The following is a 20,142-nucleotide window of genomic DNA, read 5'->3' on the forward strand; positions in this document are numbered from 1 at the left end:
CAGCTCCCTGGGATTTGAATTTAGTTCTTAAATTTCTCCAGGGTCCTTTGTTTGAACCACTTGAGAGAGCAGATCTTAAGTGGTTAACGGTTAAAGTTCTTTTTTTACTGGCAATGGCGTCAGCCAGAAGAGTGTCAGATTTAGGAGCATTATCGTGTAAGTCTCCTTTCCTAAGTTTTTTTTCCAGACAGAGCAGTTCTCAGAACGAGATCTAGCTATCTTTCAAAGGTGGTATCAAAGTTTCCCCTGAATGAAGAGATTGTAGTCCCAGCTTTTCAGGTATCGGGACTATCTGCGGGAGAAGCGTCGCTGGACGTGGTCCGGGCATTAAGAATCTACATAGATCGTACTAGTGCCATCAGGAAAATAGATTCTCTCTTCATCCTCTACGGATTCCATAGAAGAGGATGGCCTGCTAGTAAACAGACACTGGCGAGATGGCTCCGAATGGTAATATCAGAAGCTTATTCTCATGCAGATCTCCCTATTCCGGCTAATGTCTCTGCACACTCTACACGTAAGGTAGGTCCTTCTTGGGCAGCACAACAGGGTGCTTCAGCAGAACAGATATGTAGGGCAGCCACATGGTCCTCCATAAACACATTCATCAGACATTATGCCTTGGATACTTTTGCCTCTCATGACGCAGACTTCGGGCGAAAGGTTCTCCTGTGCAATCAGGAGCGTCCCCACCACTAAAATGGCTTTGGGAATACCAATGTTATCCTGTGGATAATCCTGTGGACCCAGCCAGAGAAATATACGTTATGGTAAGAACTTACCATTGATAACGTGATTTCTCTTATGTCCACAGGTATCCACAGGGATCCCACCCTGACGCATCTGATTTGAGGATCTAGACAATCACTAAAAACCTCTTCCTTCCTGTATGGAAGGGTGTGCATGTGTGTTCTTATCGCCTAAACAGGTCTCTGCTTGATGTTCCTGCCTAAAATCGCTGTGGAAAGAACTGATCTGACTGAGTCAGTGGGCGGGACTATATAGTGGAGGCCCCAATGCATCCTGGGAGGCCAGAAAGCTCGTGACCGTGTTGGTGCCATTTTCGCTGTCGCTCGACAATATCCCAATGTTATCCTGTGGATACCTGTGGACATAAGAGAAATCACGTTATCAACGGTAAGTTCTTACCATAACGTATATTTTGCTGATACTAAATTATGATATAACACAGGTGATTTAGCAGATTTATGGTAGGTACCTCTACAAACAACTAGTACGCAATCTGTAATGTACTTAATATTTTTTTTCTTATTTCTCTGACGTCCTAGTGGATGCTGGGACTCCGTCAGGACCATGGGGATTAGCGGCTCCGCAGGAGACAGGGCACAAAAATAAAAGCTTTAGGACTAGGTGGTGTGCACTGGCTCCTCCCCCTATGACCCTCCTCCAAGCCTCAGTTAGGTTTTTGTGCCCGTCCGAGCAGGGTGCAATCTAGGTGGCTCTCCTAAAGAGCTGCTTAGAAAAAGTTATTAGGTTTTTTATTTTCAGTGAGGCCTGCTGGCAACAGGCTCACTGCAACGAGGGACTTAGGGGAGAAGAAGTGAACTCACCTGCGTGCAGGATGGATTGGCTTCTTAGGCTACTGGACACCATTAGCTCCAGAGGGATCGAACACAGGCCCAGCCATGGAGTCCGGTCCCGGAGCCGCGCCGCCGACCCCCTTGCAGATGCCGAAAAGTGAAGAGGTCCAGAAACCGGCGGCAGAAGACTTTTCAGTCTTCATGAGGTAGCGCACAGCACTGCAGCTGTGCGCCATTGTTGTCAGCACACTTCACACCAGCGGTCACTGAGGGTGCAGGGCGCTGGGGGGGGGCGCCCTGGGCAGCAATGATAATACCTTGTTCTGGCTAAAAATACATCACATATAGCCCCTGGGGCTATATGGATGTATTTAACCCCTGCCAGTTCTCACAAACACCAGGAGAAGAGCCCGCCGAAATAGGGGGCGGGGCCTATCTCCTCAGCACACAGCGCCATTTTCCTGCACAGCTCCGCTGCGAGGAAGGCTCCCAGGACTCTCCCCTGCACTGCACTACAGAAACAGGGTAAAAAAACAGAGAGGGGGGGCACTTTTTTGGCGATATTGATATATTAAGCTGCTATAAAGGAAACAACACTTCTGTAGGGTTGTTCCTATATATTTATAGCGCTTGGGTGTGTGCTGGCAAACTCTCCCTCTGTCTCCCCAAAGGGCTAGTGGGGTCCTGTCTTCGATAAGAGCATTCCCTGTGTGTCTGCTGTGTGTCGGTACGTGTGTGTCGACATGTATGAGGACGATGTTGGTGTGGAGGCGGAGCAATTGCCGGTAATGGTGATGTCACCCCCTAGGGAGTCGACACCGGAATGGATGGCTTTGTTTATGGAATTACGTGATAATGTCAGCACGTTACAAAAATCAGTTGACGACATGAGACGGCCGGCAAACCAGTTAGTACCTGTCCAGGCGTCTCAGACACCGTCAGGGGCTGTAAAACGCCCTTTACCTCAGTCGGTCGACACAGACCCAGACACGGACACCGAATCTAGTGTCGACGGTGAAGAAACAAACGTATTTTCCAGTAGGGCCACACGTTATATGATCACGGCAATGAAGGAGGCTTTGCATATCTCTGATACTGCAAGTACCACAAAAAGGGGTATTATGTGGGGTCTGAAAAAACTACCTGTAGTTTTTCCTGAATCAGAGGAATTGAATGAAGTGTGTGATGAAGCGTGGGTTAACCCCGATAGAAAACTGCTAATTTCAAAGAAGTTATTGGCATTATATCCTTTCCCGCCAGAGGTTAGGGCGCGCTGGGAAACACCCCCTAGGGTGGATAAGGCACTCACACGCTTATCAAAACAAGTGGCGTTACCGTCTCCTGAAACGGCCGCCCTCAAGGATCCAGCTGATAGGAGGCTGGAAACTACCCTGAAAAGTATATACACTCATACTGGTGTTATACTGCGACCAGCCATCGCCTCAGCATGGATGTGCAGTGCTGGGGTGGTTTGGTCGGATTCCCTGACTGAAAATATTGATACCCTGGATAGGGACAGTATTTTATTGACTATAGAGCAATTAAAGGATGCTTTTCTTTATATGCGAGATGCTCAGAGGGATATTTGCACTCTGGCATCGAGAGTAAGTGCGATGTCCATATCTGCCAGAAGAAGTTTATGGACGCGACAGTGGTCAGGTGATGCGGATTCCAAACGGCATATGGAAGTATTGCCGTATAAAGGGGAGGAATTATTTGGGGTCGGTCTATCGGATTTGGTGGCCACGGCAACAGCCGGGAAATCCACCTTTTTACCTCAGGTCCCCTCCCAACAGAAAAAGACACCGTCTTTTCAGCCGCAGTCCTTTCGTTCCTATAAGAACAAGCGGGCAAAAGGACAGTCATATCTGCCCCGAGGCAAAGGAAAGGGTAAGAGAGTGCACCAAGCAGCTCCCTCCCAGGAGCAGAAGCCCTCCCCGGCTTCTGCAAAGCCCTCAGCATGACGTTGGGGCTTTACAAGCGGACTCAGGGGCGGTGGGGGGTCGACTCAAGAATTTCAGCGCACAGTGGGCTCACTCACAGGTGGACCCCTGGATCCTGCAGGTAGTATCTCAGGGTTACAGGTTGGAATTCGAGAAGTCTCCCCCTCGCCGGTTCCTAAAGTCTGCTCTGCCAACGTCTCCCTCAGACAGGGCGACGGTATTGGAAGCCATTCACAAGCTGTATTCTCAGCAGGTGATAGTCAAGGTACCCCTCCTACAACAGGGAAAGGGGTATTATTCCACACTATTTGTGGTACCGAAGCCGGACGGCTCGGTAAGACCTATTCTAAATCTGAAATCTTTGAACCTGTACATACAAAAATTCAAGTTCAAGATGGAGTCACTCAGAGCAGTGATAGCGAATCTGGAAGAAGGGGGCTTTATGGTGTCCCTGGACATCAAGGATGCTTACCTGCATGTCCCAATTTGCCCTTCACATCAAGGGTACCTCAGGTTCGTGGTGCAAAACTGTCATTATCAGTTTCAGACGCTGCCGTTTGGATTGTCCACGGCACCTCGGGTCTTTACCAAGGTAATGGCCGAAATGATGTTTCTTCTGCGAAGAAAAGGCGTATTAATTATCCCTTACTTGGACGATCTCCTGATAAGGGCAAGGTCCAGAGAACAGCTGGAGGACGTAGTAGCACTAACCCAAGTAGTGCTGCAACAGCACGGGTGGATTCTGAATTTTCCAAAATCTCAATTGACCCCGACGACACGTCTGCTGTTCCTGGGAATGATTCTGGACACGGTTCAGAAAAAGGTGTTTCTTCCGGAGGAGAAAGCCAGGGAGTTATCCGAACTTGTCAGGAACCTCCTAAAACCAGGAAAAGTGTCTGTGCATCAATGCACAAGAGTCCTGGAAAAAATGGTGGCTTCTTACGAAGCGATTCCATTCGGCAGATTCCACGCACGAACTTTTCAGTGGGATCTGCTGGACAAATGGTCCGGATCGCATCTGCAGATGCATCAGCGGATAACTTTGTCTCCACGGAAAAGGGTGTCTCTTCTGTGGTGGTTGCAGAGTGCTCATCTGTTAGAGGGCCGCAGATTCGGCATACAGGACTGGGTCCTGGTGACCACGGATGCCAGTCTGAGAGGCTGGGGAGCGGTCACACAGGGAAGAAACTTCCAGGGAGTGTGGTCAAGCCTGGAGATGTCTCTTCACATAAATATACTGGAGCTAAGAGCGATTTACAATGCTCTAAGCCTGGCAAAACCCCTGCTGCAGGGTCAGCCGGTGTTGATCCAGTCGGACAACATCACGGCAGTCGCCCACGTAAACAGACAGGGCGGCACAAGAAGCAGGAGGGCAATGGCAGAAGCTGCAAGGATTCTTCGCTGGGCGGAAGATCATGTGATAGCACTGTCAGCAGTGTTCATTCCGGGAGTGGACAACTGGGAAGCGGACTTCCTCAGCAGACACGATCTACACCCGGGAGAGTGGGGACTTCATCCAGAAGTCTTCCACATGATTGTGAACCGTTGGGAAAAACCAAAGGTGGATATGATGGCGTCCCGCCTCAACAAAAAACTGGACAGGTATTGCGCCAGGTCAAGAGACCCTCAGGCAATAGCTGTGGACGCTCTGGTAACACCGTGGGTGTTCCAGTCAGTGTATGTGTTTCCTCCTCTGCCTCTCATACCAAAAGTACTGAGAATTATACGGCAAAGGGGAGTAAGAACGATACTCGTGGCTCCGGATTGGCCAAGAAGAACTTGGTACCCGGAACTTCAGGAGATGCTCACGGAAGATCCGTGGCCTCTACCTCTAAGACGGGACCTGCTTCAGCAGGGACCGTGTCTATTCCAAGACTTACCGCGGCTGCGTTTGACGGCATGGCGGTTGAACGCCGAATTCTAAGGGAAAAAGGCATTCCGGAAGAGGTCATCCCTACCCTGGTAAAAGCCAGGAAGGAGGTGACTGCACAACATTATCACCGCATTTGGAGAAAATATGTTGCGTGGTGTGAGGCCAGGAAGGCCCCGACGGAGGAATTTCAACTGGGTCGATTCCTACATTTCCTGCAAACAGGATTGTCTATGGGCCTCAAATTAGGGTCCATTAAGGTTCAAATTTCGGCCCTGTCGATTTTCTTCCAGAAAGAATTGGCTTCAGTTCCTGAAGTCCAGACTTTTGTAAAAGGAGTACTACATATACAGCCCCCGGTTGTGCCCCCAGTGGCTCCGTGGGATCTTAATGTAGTTTTGGATTTTCTCAAATCCCATTGGTTTGAGCCACTCAAATCGGTGGATTTGAAATATCTTACATGGAAAGTAACCATGCTACTGGCCCTGGCTTCAGCCAGGAGAGTGTCAGAATTGGCGGCTTTATCGTATAAAAGCCCATATCTGATTTTCCATTCGGACAGGGCAGAACTGCGGACGCGTCCTCAGTTTCTGCCTAAGGTGGTTTCAGCGTTTCACCTGAACCAGCCTATTGTGGTGCCTGCGGCTACTAGCGATTTGGAGGATTCCAAGTTGCTGGACGTTGTCAGGGCATTGAAAATATATATTTCAAGGACGGCTGGAGTCAGAAAATCTGACTCGCTGTTTATACTGTATGCACCCAACAAGCTGGGTGCTCCTGCTTCTAAGCAGACGATTGCTCATTGGATTTGTAGCACAATTCAACTTGCACATTCTGTGGCAGGCCTGCCACAGCCTAAATCTATCAAGGCCCATTCCACAAGGAAGGTGGGCTCATCTTGGGCGGCTGCCCGAGGGGTCTCGGCATTACAACTCTGCCGAGCAGCTACGTGGTCGGGGGAGAACACGTTTGTAAAATTCTACAAATTTGATACCCTGGCTAAAGAGGACCTGGAGTTCTCTCATTCGGTGCTGCAGAGTCATCCGCACTCTCCCGCCCGTTTGGGAGCTTTGGTATAATCCCCATGGTCCTGACGGAGTCCCAGCATCCACTAGGACGTCAGAGAAAAGAAGATTTTACTTACCGATAAATCTATTTCTCGTAGTCCGTAGTGGATGCTGGGCGCCCATCCCAAGTGCGGATTGTCTGCAATACTTGTACATAGTTATTGTTACAAAAAAATCGGGTTGTTATTGTTGTGAGCCGTCTGTTCAGAGGCTCCTACGTTTGTCATACTGTTAACTGGGTTCAGATCACAGGTTGTACGGTGTGATTGGTGTGGCTGGTATGAGTCTTACCCGGGATTCAAAATCCTTCCTTATTGTGTACGCTCGTCCGGGCACAGTATCCTAACTGAGGCTTGGAGGAGGGTCATAGGGGGAGGAGCCAGTGCACACCACCTAGTCCTAAAGCTTTTATTTTTGTGCCCTGTCTCCTGCGGAGCCGCTAATCCCCATGGTCCTGACGGAGTCCCAGCATCCACTACGGACTACGAGAAATAGATTTATCGGTAAGTAAAATCTTATTATTTCTTTTATTATCATATACAGTGCCTTGATAAAGTATTCACCCGCCTTTGCATTTTTTATGTTTTGTTGCCTCACAACCTGGAATTAAAATGGATTGTTTGAAGGTTTGCATCATTTCATTCACAGAACATGCCTACAACTTTGAAGATTTTTTTTTTTTTTTTACTGTGAAGCAAACAACAAATAGAAAAAAATAACAGAAAACTTCAGCGTGCATAACTATTCACCCCCCTAAAGTCAATACTTTGTTGAACCACCTTTTGCGGCAATAAATCTCCTAATGATAATGTGTGGACCTTTATTCAAAAAGTAAAGCATTCAATACCTTTAATACCAAGAAATAATGACACGGAGACTTGAATTTGGCAGAAAATTGTTAGCTATTTATTGTACCCTAACCATTAGAAAAAACCTGTAAAGTAAAATGTAAGTTAACATGCCGATTCAGCCGGCATATGGTGGCAGAAAAAAGAACGGCTATATTCAACTGACGATAACCTCAAAAAACATTAAAACCCAAACGATCCTAATTTACCACAAACCATACATAGGTAATAGGTGCCCGACTCAGACCTCCACGCTGACTGCCCACCCTGATGGGTGATGACGCTGCCCCCTGATGGGTGATCTAGCGGCCTTAAAAGTCAATGGAGGTGAGTGCACCTAAACCACACCAATACTGTAAACAACTGTAACTAACAAGTCAAACTACAACCTGCCGTTCTTTTCCGCCGTCAAATAGCCAACGATAAAACGCGCCAACAATTCCGAGCCAAGGCACTCTGTGCCAAAACCTCTACCAAATGGGGTGGGAGGGCGGGAAGGCAAACCAGCAGCGAGAGACCAAGCTAGGCTATACATCCCTATATATACTGATCCCTCCCCTCTCTTTACCATTGGCTGTACTTTTCTGAAAAGTTAGGTCCACCCCTCACAGGAGGTTTAACTCTCTCCATTCCTATGCTGTCATTTCGCTCTCCTAAACCTCCTAATGATAATGTGTGGACCTTTATTCAAAAAGTAAAGCATTCAATACCTTTAATACCAAGAAATAATGACACGGAGACTTGAATTTGGCAGAAAATTGTTAGCTATTTATTGTACTCTAACCATTAGAAAAAACCTGTAAAGTAAAATTTAAGTTAACATGCCGATTCAGCCGGCATATGGTGGCAGAAAAAAGAACGGCTATATTCAACTGACGATAACCTCAAAAAACATTAAAACCCAAACGATCTTAATTTACCACAAACCATACATAGGTAATAGGTGCCCGACTCAGACCTCCACGCTGACTGCCCACCCTGATGGGTGATGACGCTGCCCCCTGATAGGTGATCTAGCAGCCTTAAAAGTCAATGGAGGTGAGTGCACCTAAACCACACCAATACTGTAAACAACTGTAACTAACAAGTCAAACTACAACCTGCCGTTCTTTTCCGCCAACAGCGAAAGACTCTTCCCCAAAGTCTTCGCACCGCCACCAAACCCTCAGCCTAACTCCTGCAACACCAGAAACAGATCCTCCAGGAAAAACAACATCCCTTCCTTGGACAGATGCACACCATCAGGCCGAAAAAGGTGACTGTCACGAAACCGAATCCTAGGGTGGCGAACCACTTTCCCTGTTTGGGCCAACACCCACTTCGCCACCGCCGCATTCACCTTTTGCCTGGCCTCATCATTTGGGCGACCGTCCGCCACTCCTCGCCAACGCAACCTTGGCACCATCATAGAGAAAACCATAACACAATTGGGCCACGCTGCGGCCACACTGGCCAGATCCTCCATCATGGCCCACCGCAGCTCCAAAGATGTCCTCTTCCCCAGATCATTGCCACCCAAATGGACAACCAGCACCCTAGGGACTCCATGCTCGCTGACCTGACTGACCAATCTACTCCTCAGATCTTGCCACATCATCCCCCGCCAACAAAGCCAACGAACGCCATGAGCCCAAGGAAACCGCTGTGCCCCCTCCGAGGCCAAAAACCTGGCGGCCCAGTAAACATAAGAGTGGCCAACTACCCAGATTGCCAAATCGTCTTCTACCCAACCTGAAGAGAAGGAAAGGAGTAAAAATCGGTTAATAAGTATCCAAACAGGAGTTTATTGAACGCATTAACCTGAGGGATCTGCCAAAAGAAAAAAGGGGGTTTTCTGTGTCTTGCAGAAGTCACGGCCTAGCCGATCTAAACAAGCTTCCAGCCAATCGAAGCATAACATAAACACACAACAGGAAAGATCGAAATAAAATAAGGAAAATAAAAAGGGGGGGGGTTAAAATGGGAAAAAACATGTAAGAACTCAGCTGGAGGTGAAAGCGTAAAAACCTGCTGAGGGACTTTGATTTGTACTGATCAGCCGAATTGTAGATTGGAATTCAGTCCGTCAAGTCAGGCAAAAAATCGCAAAAGAACTCCAGACCCCCGCTGCCAGCAGCGGCGAGTAGCTAATCCCTGAGTAGGATAAACAGGGGAGACAAACAGACACAACTGCACAAGGACGTACTTAACCGTACAACATGAACTTATACAACGACTAATAAAACTGAATAGTTAGTCAAACAAAAAACTCATGGAACCGGGCGAATATACCGTCTGTAACTTGACGACTTCCATCGCCCAACCGCCTGGATCTCCGCAACAGAAAACAACGCCGTCGCAGCCGACGTCGCCGACCCGATTCGGAAGGAATGCGTACCGAAAGCAGCGGGTGAAAGTCCCAAGCTCGCCAGACAGCGACTCAGCATTCAACTAAACTGATATTTCGTTAAAGGATAACCGTCATAATGCAGCAGCCACGACCCCTGCACACCGGGCCGAACCGCTGCATATTTCGATGCCAACCTCACTGGGCAAATGCTCTCCTCCAGAGACGGAACCAAAGTGACCCATCGCCCCTTACCTACTTGGTCCGTCTTAGAGCGACGCAATCTGCACAGCAAGGACCTCTCACCCACCACCACGTCATCCAAAAGCGTGCGCGAGTCTGCCCGCTTAGATGGCGCTACCAGCTCCGAAACCCGAACGGCTCCGTGGTAAGCCATGGAGAACGCCAACTGGAACAAAAGTGATTAAAAAATTGACGACGCGATACCGCCAACCGCATCGATGACAGCCGGTAGCAAGGCCGCATCGATGGGCCGTCGCCCATCAGGCGGCGTTGGCGCCACACGCGCCCACCCTTTCATTGCCTTAACCAGAAGCCCGCTCTTTGTCACGTCAGGGACCCCCTTGAGTTTATTAAAAAAAAGAAATCCCAGCTAAGTACCTGGACACCACCGCTCTGGACCAACCCGTGACAAAAAGCTGCCAAATAAAAGAAAGCATCATCCGATGCCCGCTCTTACCTTCATGACTACGTCCTCGGACAAACTCTTCCCACTCGCTCCAAGCTTGCCCGTAAGCCTTGAGCGTGTTCGGAGCCACAGACCGCATCGCTAGACCCTCCAGTCCGGTCCGATCACCTGCCAGACATAACCGGGACATTGAAACCCACGCTCATCGGCCTCGGGCGCCAACAAACGAAATCTCTCCCACTTACCGCGGGACAACGCGTCGGCAATTCCGTTCTCAAGCCCTGGCACATGCTGCGCGCGGAACCATACATTCTTATGCAAGCATGTCAGCAGCAATCGCCCGAGCACCCTCAGAACCACCAGCGACTTCGCCCTCTGGTTATTGATCGCATGCACCACGCCCAGATTGTCACATCTAAACAGAATGCTGCGATAAGCCAGACGATCGCCCCAAACCTCCAGTGCCACCATAATGGGAAAAAGCTCCAGCAGCAAAAGGTCCTTAGTGAAACCTTCGCGATGCCATTCCTCAGGCCACGCACCAAGATCCCTCTAGGTAGCAACCGAACCCAGAGGAAACCGCTGCGTCGGTAAACAGCTGTAACCGAGCATTGTCGACCGTAGGGGCCAGCCAGATACACACCCCATTGAAGTCCTCCAGGAACGAGGCCCAGACGGCCAAATCCCTCTTAATCGGAGGACAAACGACTGAAATGATGCGGCCTGGCACACCCCGCCGTCGCCCTCTCCAGCTTACGGCAGAAAACCCTGCCCATCGGGATCACCCGGCATGCAAAGTTCAAGAGGCCCAGCAAGGACTGCGCCTGCCTCAGCGTGACTTTCCGCGACATTACGAACTGGCAAATAACCTCGCGGAGCTTCGCAACCTTGGCCTGAGGAAGGCGACACGATCCCGCCACCGTGTCGATTTCAATCCCCAAGAACGACAAACAGGAAACAGGCCCCTCCGTTTTATCCTCGGCCACAGGAACGTCAAAGTGATAAAACAACGCTCGGATGCTGAACAGCAAGTCGCTGCAGCGCGGCAAATTCGCCGGTCCCACACACAGGAAATCATCGAGGTAATGCGCCACTCCATGACCGCCTGAAGAAGACTCCACGCACCATTGCAAAAATGTGCTAAACCTTTCGAAAAACGAGCAGGAAACGGAACATCCCATCGGCAAACATTTGTCAATGAAATATTCCGCTCCGATTCGAAGACCCATAAAACGGAATGAGTCCGGATGCAACGGGAGCAACCGAAACGCGGATTCCACATCGATCTTAGCCATCAGAGCTCCCGGGCCGTAACTACGAACCAACTCCAGCGCCTCGTCAAACGACTGGTACACCACCGAGCAGTGTGCCGGCGGTATCGCGTCGTTGACCGATGACCCGACGGGTAAGAAAGATGCTGAATGAGCCGAAAGGCACCCGGAGTCTTCTTGGGGACTACCCCCACTGGGGAAATGACCAAGTCATCCACAGGGGGCGAGCTAAACGGGCCCTCCATCCTACCGAGTCGCACCTCTTTCTCAACTTTCTCGCGCAAAACGGACGGCAAGGCGCGAGCGGACTGAAGATTCCGGGGAGCCTTGACCGATACCTCGCCCGCAAGAGGCAAGCGGAAACCAAACTTAAAACCATGAAACAAAAACTGAGAGTCCGTGCTATTCGGATACCAATCCAACCATTTGGACATGGCGTGAAAAATTAATTGGCGTTGGGGCCCTGCGGAGCGTTTACGCTCGCGCCAGGCCATGTGTAGCTTTGCTTCCCCCTCGCGCCTTGCATATACCCTTTAAAACAGTTGGAGGCCGGGTGGAAGCCAGCGCATTGCAAGCACGAATGTCGAAACCGACACTGCTTGCCGAAGGAAGAGGTCGCATTATTAAATGCGTAGCACTTCCCCTTCGCGGCGGCCTGCCCACCTCCTCGGACAGCCAACCTACCTTTCCTACCCGGTCCCCCCTCCACGCTACTCCCCTGAGCGGATGACCCTGCGCGCTGCCCGTCCGCCCCCGGATTCCGGGGCTCCTTTGCGGGTTGAGAAGCCCGGGTGACCTGGAGCCAGACCTCCACGTCCTTGCACCCGAAGTCAAAAATCCGTAAGCAGTCATGCTTCTCTCGGAACTTCTCATCATACATCCGCCATTCGATACCTGACGAAGTGCGCTGCATATCGTGTATCAAGTGCAGGTATCGTATGACGTTCATATGTTCGTCAGGCCTATCTTCCAGGTAACACGCCGCAAAGACGCAAAAACCGGCCAGCCAGTTGTCGAAAGTACGGAAAGCTTCAGCTCCGATGCCCTTCTTAGCTGCCGCTAACTTATATTCCTTCTTCGCGTCCTTAGTCAGCACGAACATATCCACGTAATCGCCCCTGCAGATCTTCCTACGGCAGCTATCCCGCAACCCCCTCAAAACTGCCGTATAATCACAGTGGACTACCGCAGGCAAATCGCGGCGCTTCTTGGCCCTGCGAGCGTCCTCGCTAATTCGCTTGCGCCTCTTCCGCCTCTCCTGCTGCCCCGCTGCCCTCTTAGCGTACTTCGTCGCCCTCTTCTTCGCCCTAGTCGTGCTACTGACGTCTGACGCTTGCGACGACAGGGACGAAGAGGAGGAGGAACTGAGAGAACTGGAGCGCGTGGTGGACCCCGACGCCGACTGGTCAACCTCACCTGACGCCGACGACTGATCGGCCTGGGAGTCCTCCGGTGTGGAAACTTCGAAATCCTCCTCATCGCTCATGTCCACATCAACCTCTCCGCGATCACCTGAAAAATAAGACACAGCACGGGACCCGGAAGTCACTCCCGGGGCATGCCTAGCACTCCGGGGCAGAGACGTCCCCACCTCGCAACCGCGCTTCGTCCGTACTGGACGGTGTCCCAACTGCGCTGCGGCCGCCCCCAGGTCACGGCAAGCGCGCGCAATACGCTGAGCCGCTGACGCCTGCTGCGCACCGGACGCCCCTGCTTCAGCGCGCGTGCCGGAATGCCTTGCCGCCCCCGGGGATGCGGCCAATGGGCCCAATGCCGCCACCACCGTGGACAGAGCCGACGCCAGCTCACCGGAAGCCTCCTGATTTCCCCAAAAATCGCGGCCGGCACTGGCGGGAGCCCCCGCAGACGCCGGCGCACTTCTCCTGGCCCGTCGGCCGGCAGGTGCCGACAGGGGACACAACGGCCAAAGCCCCGCCTGGTCTGCCGGCAAGCCGCTGGCCCCCCCAACCACAATTGGTGCGGTCCCCCACCAATCCTCCGAACTAGCCTGCGCCCGCTGGCCCTCGCTACAGCTGGTGTGCCTGCCACCTGCCCCCCCGCGCGTGTCCTCCCCCCGCAGGCCGGAGCTCTCCCCGTCTGCAGGGTAGGCACTTCTGCGGGGCTCCATGCTGGTGCACCCTATCATGGGGCGCCTCCCCCGCCGCCGCTCCCCGCCGGGCTCCGGCAGTAAGGGAGGCAGCAGGGGAGATGCTGAAACTGGCGGCGCCGCTGCACGCACACGTGCGCTAACGGCGCCACCTGCTGAGAGCACGGGCGTGCGCGCACCCCGTGCGTGCGGCCCGCCGCTTCCCGCCACCGTCCTCACAGCGTCTCTTCCCCCACCAGCAGGGACCGCCGGATGAGGCCCCGCGACGGGCCTCGTCCGCCCTGCCGCCGTCCTCCGCCCGCCCCAGCCCCCTCGCCCGGCAACACTCCGCGGCCACGACAAGGGGGACGGGTGGGAAGCTGGGATGGGAGCCCCCGTAGGCTGCCCGCTCAGGCGCGCACTCGCCGCCCGCGGGTGCCCGCTCCCGGCAACGGCGCCTCACCCGCAAGAGGAGCAGGTGAAAGTCGATGCCCGGCCACCTCCGGATGCCCCCCCCCGTGCCCCCATCCCCCCCTGCCGCCCGCGGCCGGAGGTTAGCTCCGGAGCCAGTGGCAGGGAAGACCGGGTCCGCCCAGCCACCGCCGCACGGTGACCCGCGCCGGCGCTGGCGGACGGGGAACGGGCCGATGAGCCAGCAGACCCATCTGCGGACCCAGCATCACCGCCATCAGATCGGTATTGAGCTGGGGTCCCAGCGGAGGGGGCGGGAGGCGGCCATTATCCCAAACAGTATGTGGAGGAAATTGAGAGAGGAGGGTGACCTACACAGTGGATACTGGGAACAATGAAAATATAGAATACTCTAAGTAGCTAGCTAAAATCTAGTGCATGTGCAATTCAGCAACACTCACCAGGAGGCAAACCAGCAGCAAGAGAGACCAAGCTAGGCTATACATCCCTATATATACTGATCCCTCCCCTCTCTACCATTGGCTGTACTTTTCATAACAGTTAGGTCCACCCCTCACTGGAGGTTTAACTCTCTCCATTCCTATGCTGTCATTTCGCTCTCCTTAGAGCTGCAAGTCGCTTTGGATAAATCTCTATGAGCTTGCCACATCTTGCCACTGGGATTTTTGCCCATTCCTCAAGGCAAAACTGCTCCAGCTCCTTCATGTTGGATGGTTTCCGCTTGTGAACAGCAAACTTCAAGTCTGACCACAGTTTATACTGACAGATCATGTGACACTTAGATTGCACACAGGTGGACTTCATTTCACTAATTATGTGACTTGTGAAGGTAATTGGTTGCACCAGAACTTTTGAGGGGCTTCATAGCAAAGGGAGTGAATATGCACGTGCCAATTTTAAAATTTTTATTTATAAAAATTATTTTTTATGTAAATTTTTCTCATTTCACTTCACCAACTTAGACTATTTTGTGCAGATCCATCACATAAAATTCAGATTAAAAATAAATTAAATTGGTGAATACTTTAGCAAGGCACTGCAATTTTATACATAGATTGTTTTTGATTATTCTGTATTTTATTTTCATATTGCGTTCTTTTATGACACTCGTATATTTGATATGATCTGAGATCAACAAATACTTTTACAACAAATGCCTTGGGACAAAATCCAATACTAAACTACTGTACTATGTTGTCTGAAGCATAAATGATATAGGATGGTAGCCTACATTTTTAATGCAACTATTATGTTGTGTTCCTGTTTTTTTTTTTTTTTTTTTTTGTGTCACATACTCTATTTCACAAGAATACTCTTCATGGAATATTAATTCAGTGTTAGAGTTCTAAATGTGGTCATTTTGTTTTATACAACAGTGTTTTTTTAATTTTAAAGTATGACTTGAATATTTATACAGTAAGCGCCAGTCAGTTCCTTGGCCATAATGTTCAGAAGATGAAATACTTAACTACTGTGCATAACCTGCAAATGGTATACATTACAAATTACAAACTCATAACATCATCCTAAAACTCAGTTCCACAACTGCTTCTCTTTCTAGGTGGAAAGGAGAAAATGTTGCTACCACTGAAGTCTCTGATATAATTGGGATGCTGGACTTCATACAGGAAGCTAATGCCTATGGAGTGAGTGTTCCAGGTAAAAGAAAGGGGCTCTAGTGAATAATGGTGTAGAATAAGGAGAGGACAATTTACATATAATTTCTAGTATGTATCAGACCAACACAAGCAAATGTATACATGTCAACAAACAGTGTAGACTGTACTACTAACCACCTTTGACAAATTCTGGAACCCCATGGGCTGGATTCAATTAGCCACCATGCTTACTGCAGACTTATAACTCCAGGCTTTAATGCCCAGTGCCATTCAGTTATAATCCCACTTGCTCACGTGGTAAACCCGCAATTTATCATAGATTCTAGGTTAAATGCTTGGAGCTGTGGGTCAGTGCCCTCACAGCAACCACAGTTAAAGCAGAAACCCTACTTACCATCGATTTTTGTTTGCATCCTCATGAAATCTGAAGTAATTGCAGGCTTACCATGGGCTACATTCAAACGCTCTGGGTACTTAACAAAGGGACTAAAGGCCGCCGTAAGCAAGTCAGCATTGTGCCCAAAAATGTGGACATGTTGCCTTACCATAGGAGGGGACTCAGTGTATTTAATTTGTAATGGAACACTAGCTATATATCACATTGTACTCTGTAAATATTTTCCCGGCAAAAATTAAGCCAACATGAAGCCAAGTGTGAAAAAGTAAGTACACCCATACTGCTTGTATAAGTGTAACCTCCATCCACATAATGGGAGTTACAGGAAAAAAGTAGAGTACATATACAGTATGTACTGTATAATATAAAGTAATGTTTATTATTAAATGATGTATATTACATGTCTTAATGTTCAAATATACATAAGAAATGTACACGAGCAGAGAAGGTACCAGAGACTTTTCTAGAAACTCCCTGTGCAGTTAGAAATAACTGCCGTGAGCCCTGAGCAGGGGGGAGGAGCCTGCAACAAGCATCAGTTGAGGAGATTGTAGAGGTACCTGAGGAGAGCGGTACCTCAGGAGCTGAGGAGAGGATTTTACCTCATGTGAGAGACGGAGTTTGTGCTCTCATGAGAGGAGACAGGTCCTGTATGTAAAGAGACAGGACCCTTGCAGCTTGAGGCAGCGGGAGAAGGAGCAGCAGTATAGGCGGCAGCACTGACAAGTATCAGTGACAGCCAGAACAGTGCTCAGAGGACAAGGGTGTGGAGAGGCATCAGCATTCACGTGCCTGCATTTCCCTTCTAGAGGAGGCTGTACAGTAAGTTGTGGGAGCTACACAGCTAATTAATGGAGATGACCAGTGCTGCATAAAGGAGAGGTCTGTACGAACTCACCGCACATCTCACACATCCGGAGACAGATAGTAACGGGGTGGCCAGCGGTTACCTGTCTTTACCAGCAGAATTCAGTAGGCTTATAACTTGTGACTGAGCCAGCACATTGTGACAGGTTTATACACTACGCTGCTTCACAGCCTGCATGTAATATAGCCCTTCACTGACAAACGGGGCTTCCAGCCCCCTGTAACACAGGACAGAAGGCGTAGACAGAGCTGTACCTTACAGTAATATGAAAAGAAGGGGAAACAGCTGATCTGGTTATCACCAGAAGTGAAGCAAAGAACTTACGGTATACTAGGTGCTTCACAGCAACTTTATTAGATACATTTTATTTCCAAAGACAAATCCGTGGGACTACATTAAACTACATCAGGAGCCATACGACGACAGTCCATCTAACGAGGAACCTATTTCAGTCAGGAAAGGGAGTGGAGAGCTCATTAAATATACAAATAATATATATGCATATATATGACCTACTAATTTCATATCTGAGAACCAAGTATATTCGGCATGATAATTACCAGTCCAAACATAAGTAACTGACCAAGTAAAAATGAGCTTGACATGTGGTAAGAAATGTAACCACTTACAGTATGTCTCCATGACTGAAAGAAATTTGGGATGATTTCTCCTACAAGGGAGGTGATATATATTAACTGAAGATGTGTTAATGTTGTAAACGTGTAAGGGAAAATCTGTACCTGTTGTAAACTAGACATAGCAGTAAATTCATGCAATAGTTGTACGTAGATATATACTTTAAACTGGTTTAACCACATTGGATAGCACTGAGTTACTGAGGTTGACCCTTGGATATAGAAATGTAGGTTGCTGTTGTGTAATATAATTCTATTGCCTTATTTCCTCAGTCCTACCCAAATTTAAAGGATTGTACCCACATTGTGTTGAAAGCTTTCATATATGTATACAGCTGTATCTATCTTTCACTTACTGAGGGTTTCATGTGGGTACGGTGAAACGGGAGTCTTAACCAAAGGACTTTAATAAATCTATTCATGAAAATACAAGAGAGATTGCAAGTGGTTATATATGTAACAATATATATTAAATGTAATATACGTAGTATCTTGGCCTTAAGGTAAACAATATTCATTGTTGGGTTTTCCCAAGTAGGCCCCATGATATATAAATACTTGGGTGGAGGCACTTTGTTTTAAAGGTAGCTCATTTGTTAAATTTGTAACGCATTAGCCTGGTTATACGAAGAGTGGGTTACATAAGGAGGTAATTAGACCCAGCCCTTCATTATTAGTGCTGTCACTCCTATGCGAAAGCAGAACCTCTGGCAGTTTGTTCTGTAACATTCAGGTTTCTGCAAAAAGGAGAAAAGAAGCCTGCAATTATCTCAGAGAAGCAATTGTTGTTACACATCAGTCTGGAAAGGGTTATATGGTCATTTCCAAGTCTGCCATTCTACAGGGAGAAAGATTATTTACAAATGGAGAGACATTTGCCAATATTCCCTTGATTTGTAATCCTATAATATTCGTACAAAGGGCAGTATGATGTTCCTCAAAATCTTAGAGACCAAAAGCTACATTCTAATGGGCCCTACACACTGGGCGATAATACTGAAAGATATGAACGATCGAGATACCATTCATATCTTTCAGTGTGGAGGCACCAGCGATGAACGATGCGTGACCCCGTGCATGCAGGCCAGTATGGACGATCTCGTCCATATTTGCCTGCACTGCTATGGAGCCGGGTGATGGGGTGAGTGAAGAAACTTCACTCCCCCTGTCACTGCCGCCGTGTCGCCCGTCAGCCGTATCCGCCGTCGGGCAACTCGGCGGGCGGATCTGTCAGTGTGTAGGGCCCATAAGCCTCTGTCTGCAAGATAAATGCTAGAGTCTACAATCCAAAAAATGTGAACAGCCCAATGCAGTGTATTTTTTAATAACATACATTATTGCTGATATACGTTCTATGTTACTTCCAAAATGAATTCATCAAGATAATAATTAGGGCTCTTAATAAAAACATTCAATGAATGCCACAAGCAAATAATACATCTGTGGAAAGCAGGCTTTCAGCAGTTGATACAGAAAGCCTTTATCTAGTTCATTGGTTCTGAGGCTCTGTCCTTAGGACAACAAACAGTTCACACTTTGCAGGTCACCCAGCAGATGCACAGGTCTGTTCATTACTCACTGGCATGTTTAAAAGATCCACAGGTGGAACTAATTATTTCACTTGTGATTCTGTGAGAAGACCTAGAAAACATGAACTGTGTGGGGTCCTGAGGACCGAGTTTCAGAACCTATATTTTATTCTGTTCACTAATTAAGGCAAATTACTCATCACCATACCTCCCAACATGACCCTCTCCAAGAGGGACAGAATGCTCTGCTCCTGGACTTTTCTCTTAATTTATGATTGCCATCACCTGTGCGGAAACACCTTTCTTATCCATGAACCTGTTCAACACAGGTGCAGATAATCATTCATTGAGAAAAAATCCAGAAGCAGAGCATTGTGTCCCTCCTGGAGAGGGTCATGTTGGGAGGTATGCATCACTTATGTTTATTAGGTTTCTGATAATATATTTATAGAAACAATAAATGCTGTCTTGTCACATGTACTTTTTAGCTCTTCAACCTTTGGCAGAAACACATAGATCTGAAAACAAATTGATTCTCTGGTATATACTGCATATTGGTCATTCTGAACATAATAATGTCTAATTTTGCTTATTATATAGTATTAATCCTAACAAATGTAAAATTTTTACTAGCCATGATTTTTATTATTATACAACATTTTGCTAAATTTTCAGGCTATTACATTATTTTGTTGTGTATTTCCATGGTAGAACGGTGCAGATGTGATGTTTATTTGTCGTCTGTACTGTTAAAGTAACAGAACTTACCTTGGTGGTGCAATTTCTATTACAGGGCATGTACTGTACTTCTTTCTGGTGAGTGGGAGGGAATTGTTTAGAGCCCCTGATAGGATTATTTTATGGTTTTCTTTACATTATAGTGCTTGTGAAATATATAGATAAGGGCTGTGGCCTTATATCTCTTTTATTGTATTGATGGTTGTATAGTAACTTTTGGCTGCTGTAAGGATGCATATCCACTCTATGTTGATAGAAGAATTCCAGTAGGAGTATCACTTCTATTTTGCTTTCAGCGGACCTAGCCTCTTGTTACTGGTGTT

The 20,142-nt window shown here is 48.6% G+C and overlaps 1 protein-coding gene across 4 annotated transcripts in view; it reads left to right on the forward strand.

Moving 5' to 3' along the window:
* SLC27A6 (solute carrier family 27 member 6) overlaps window positions 1–20,142 on the forward strand; it is a 195,749-nt gene that overhangs the window by 140,294 nt on the left and 35,313 nt on the right. For all 4 annotated transcript variants that reach the window (XR_010250359.1, XR_010250365.1, XM_063964254.1 and 1 more), the window contains exon 8: window positions 15,595–15,692. Coding sequence is in view for 2 of the 4 variants with exons in the window: in XM_063964254.1 (XP_063820324.1) it covers window positions 15,595–15,692 (98 nt within the window). In the remaining 2 variants the exon portion in view is untranslated. The remainder of the gene's footprint in view (window positions 1–15,594; window positions 15,693–20,142) is intronic.

This window comes from Pseudophryne corroboree, chromosome 1 (assembly GCF_028390025.1).
Source record: "Pseudophryne corroboree isolate aPseCor3 chromosome 1, aPseCor3.hap2, whole genome shotgun sequence".
In the NCBI taxonomy this organism is placed as follows: Eukaryota; Metazoa; Chordata; class Amphibia; order Anura; family Myobatrachidae; genus Pseudophryne; species Pseudophryne corroboree.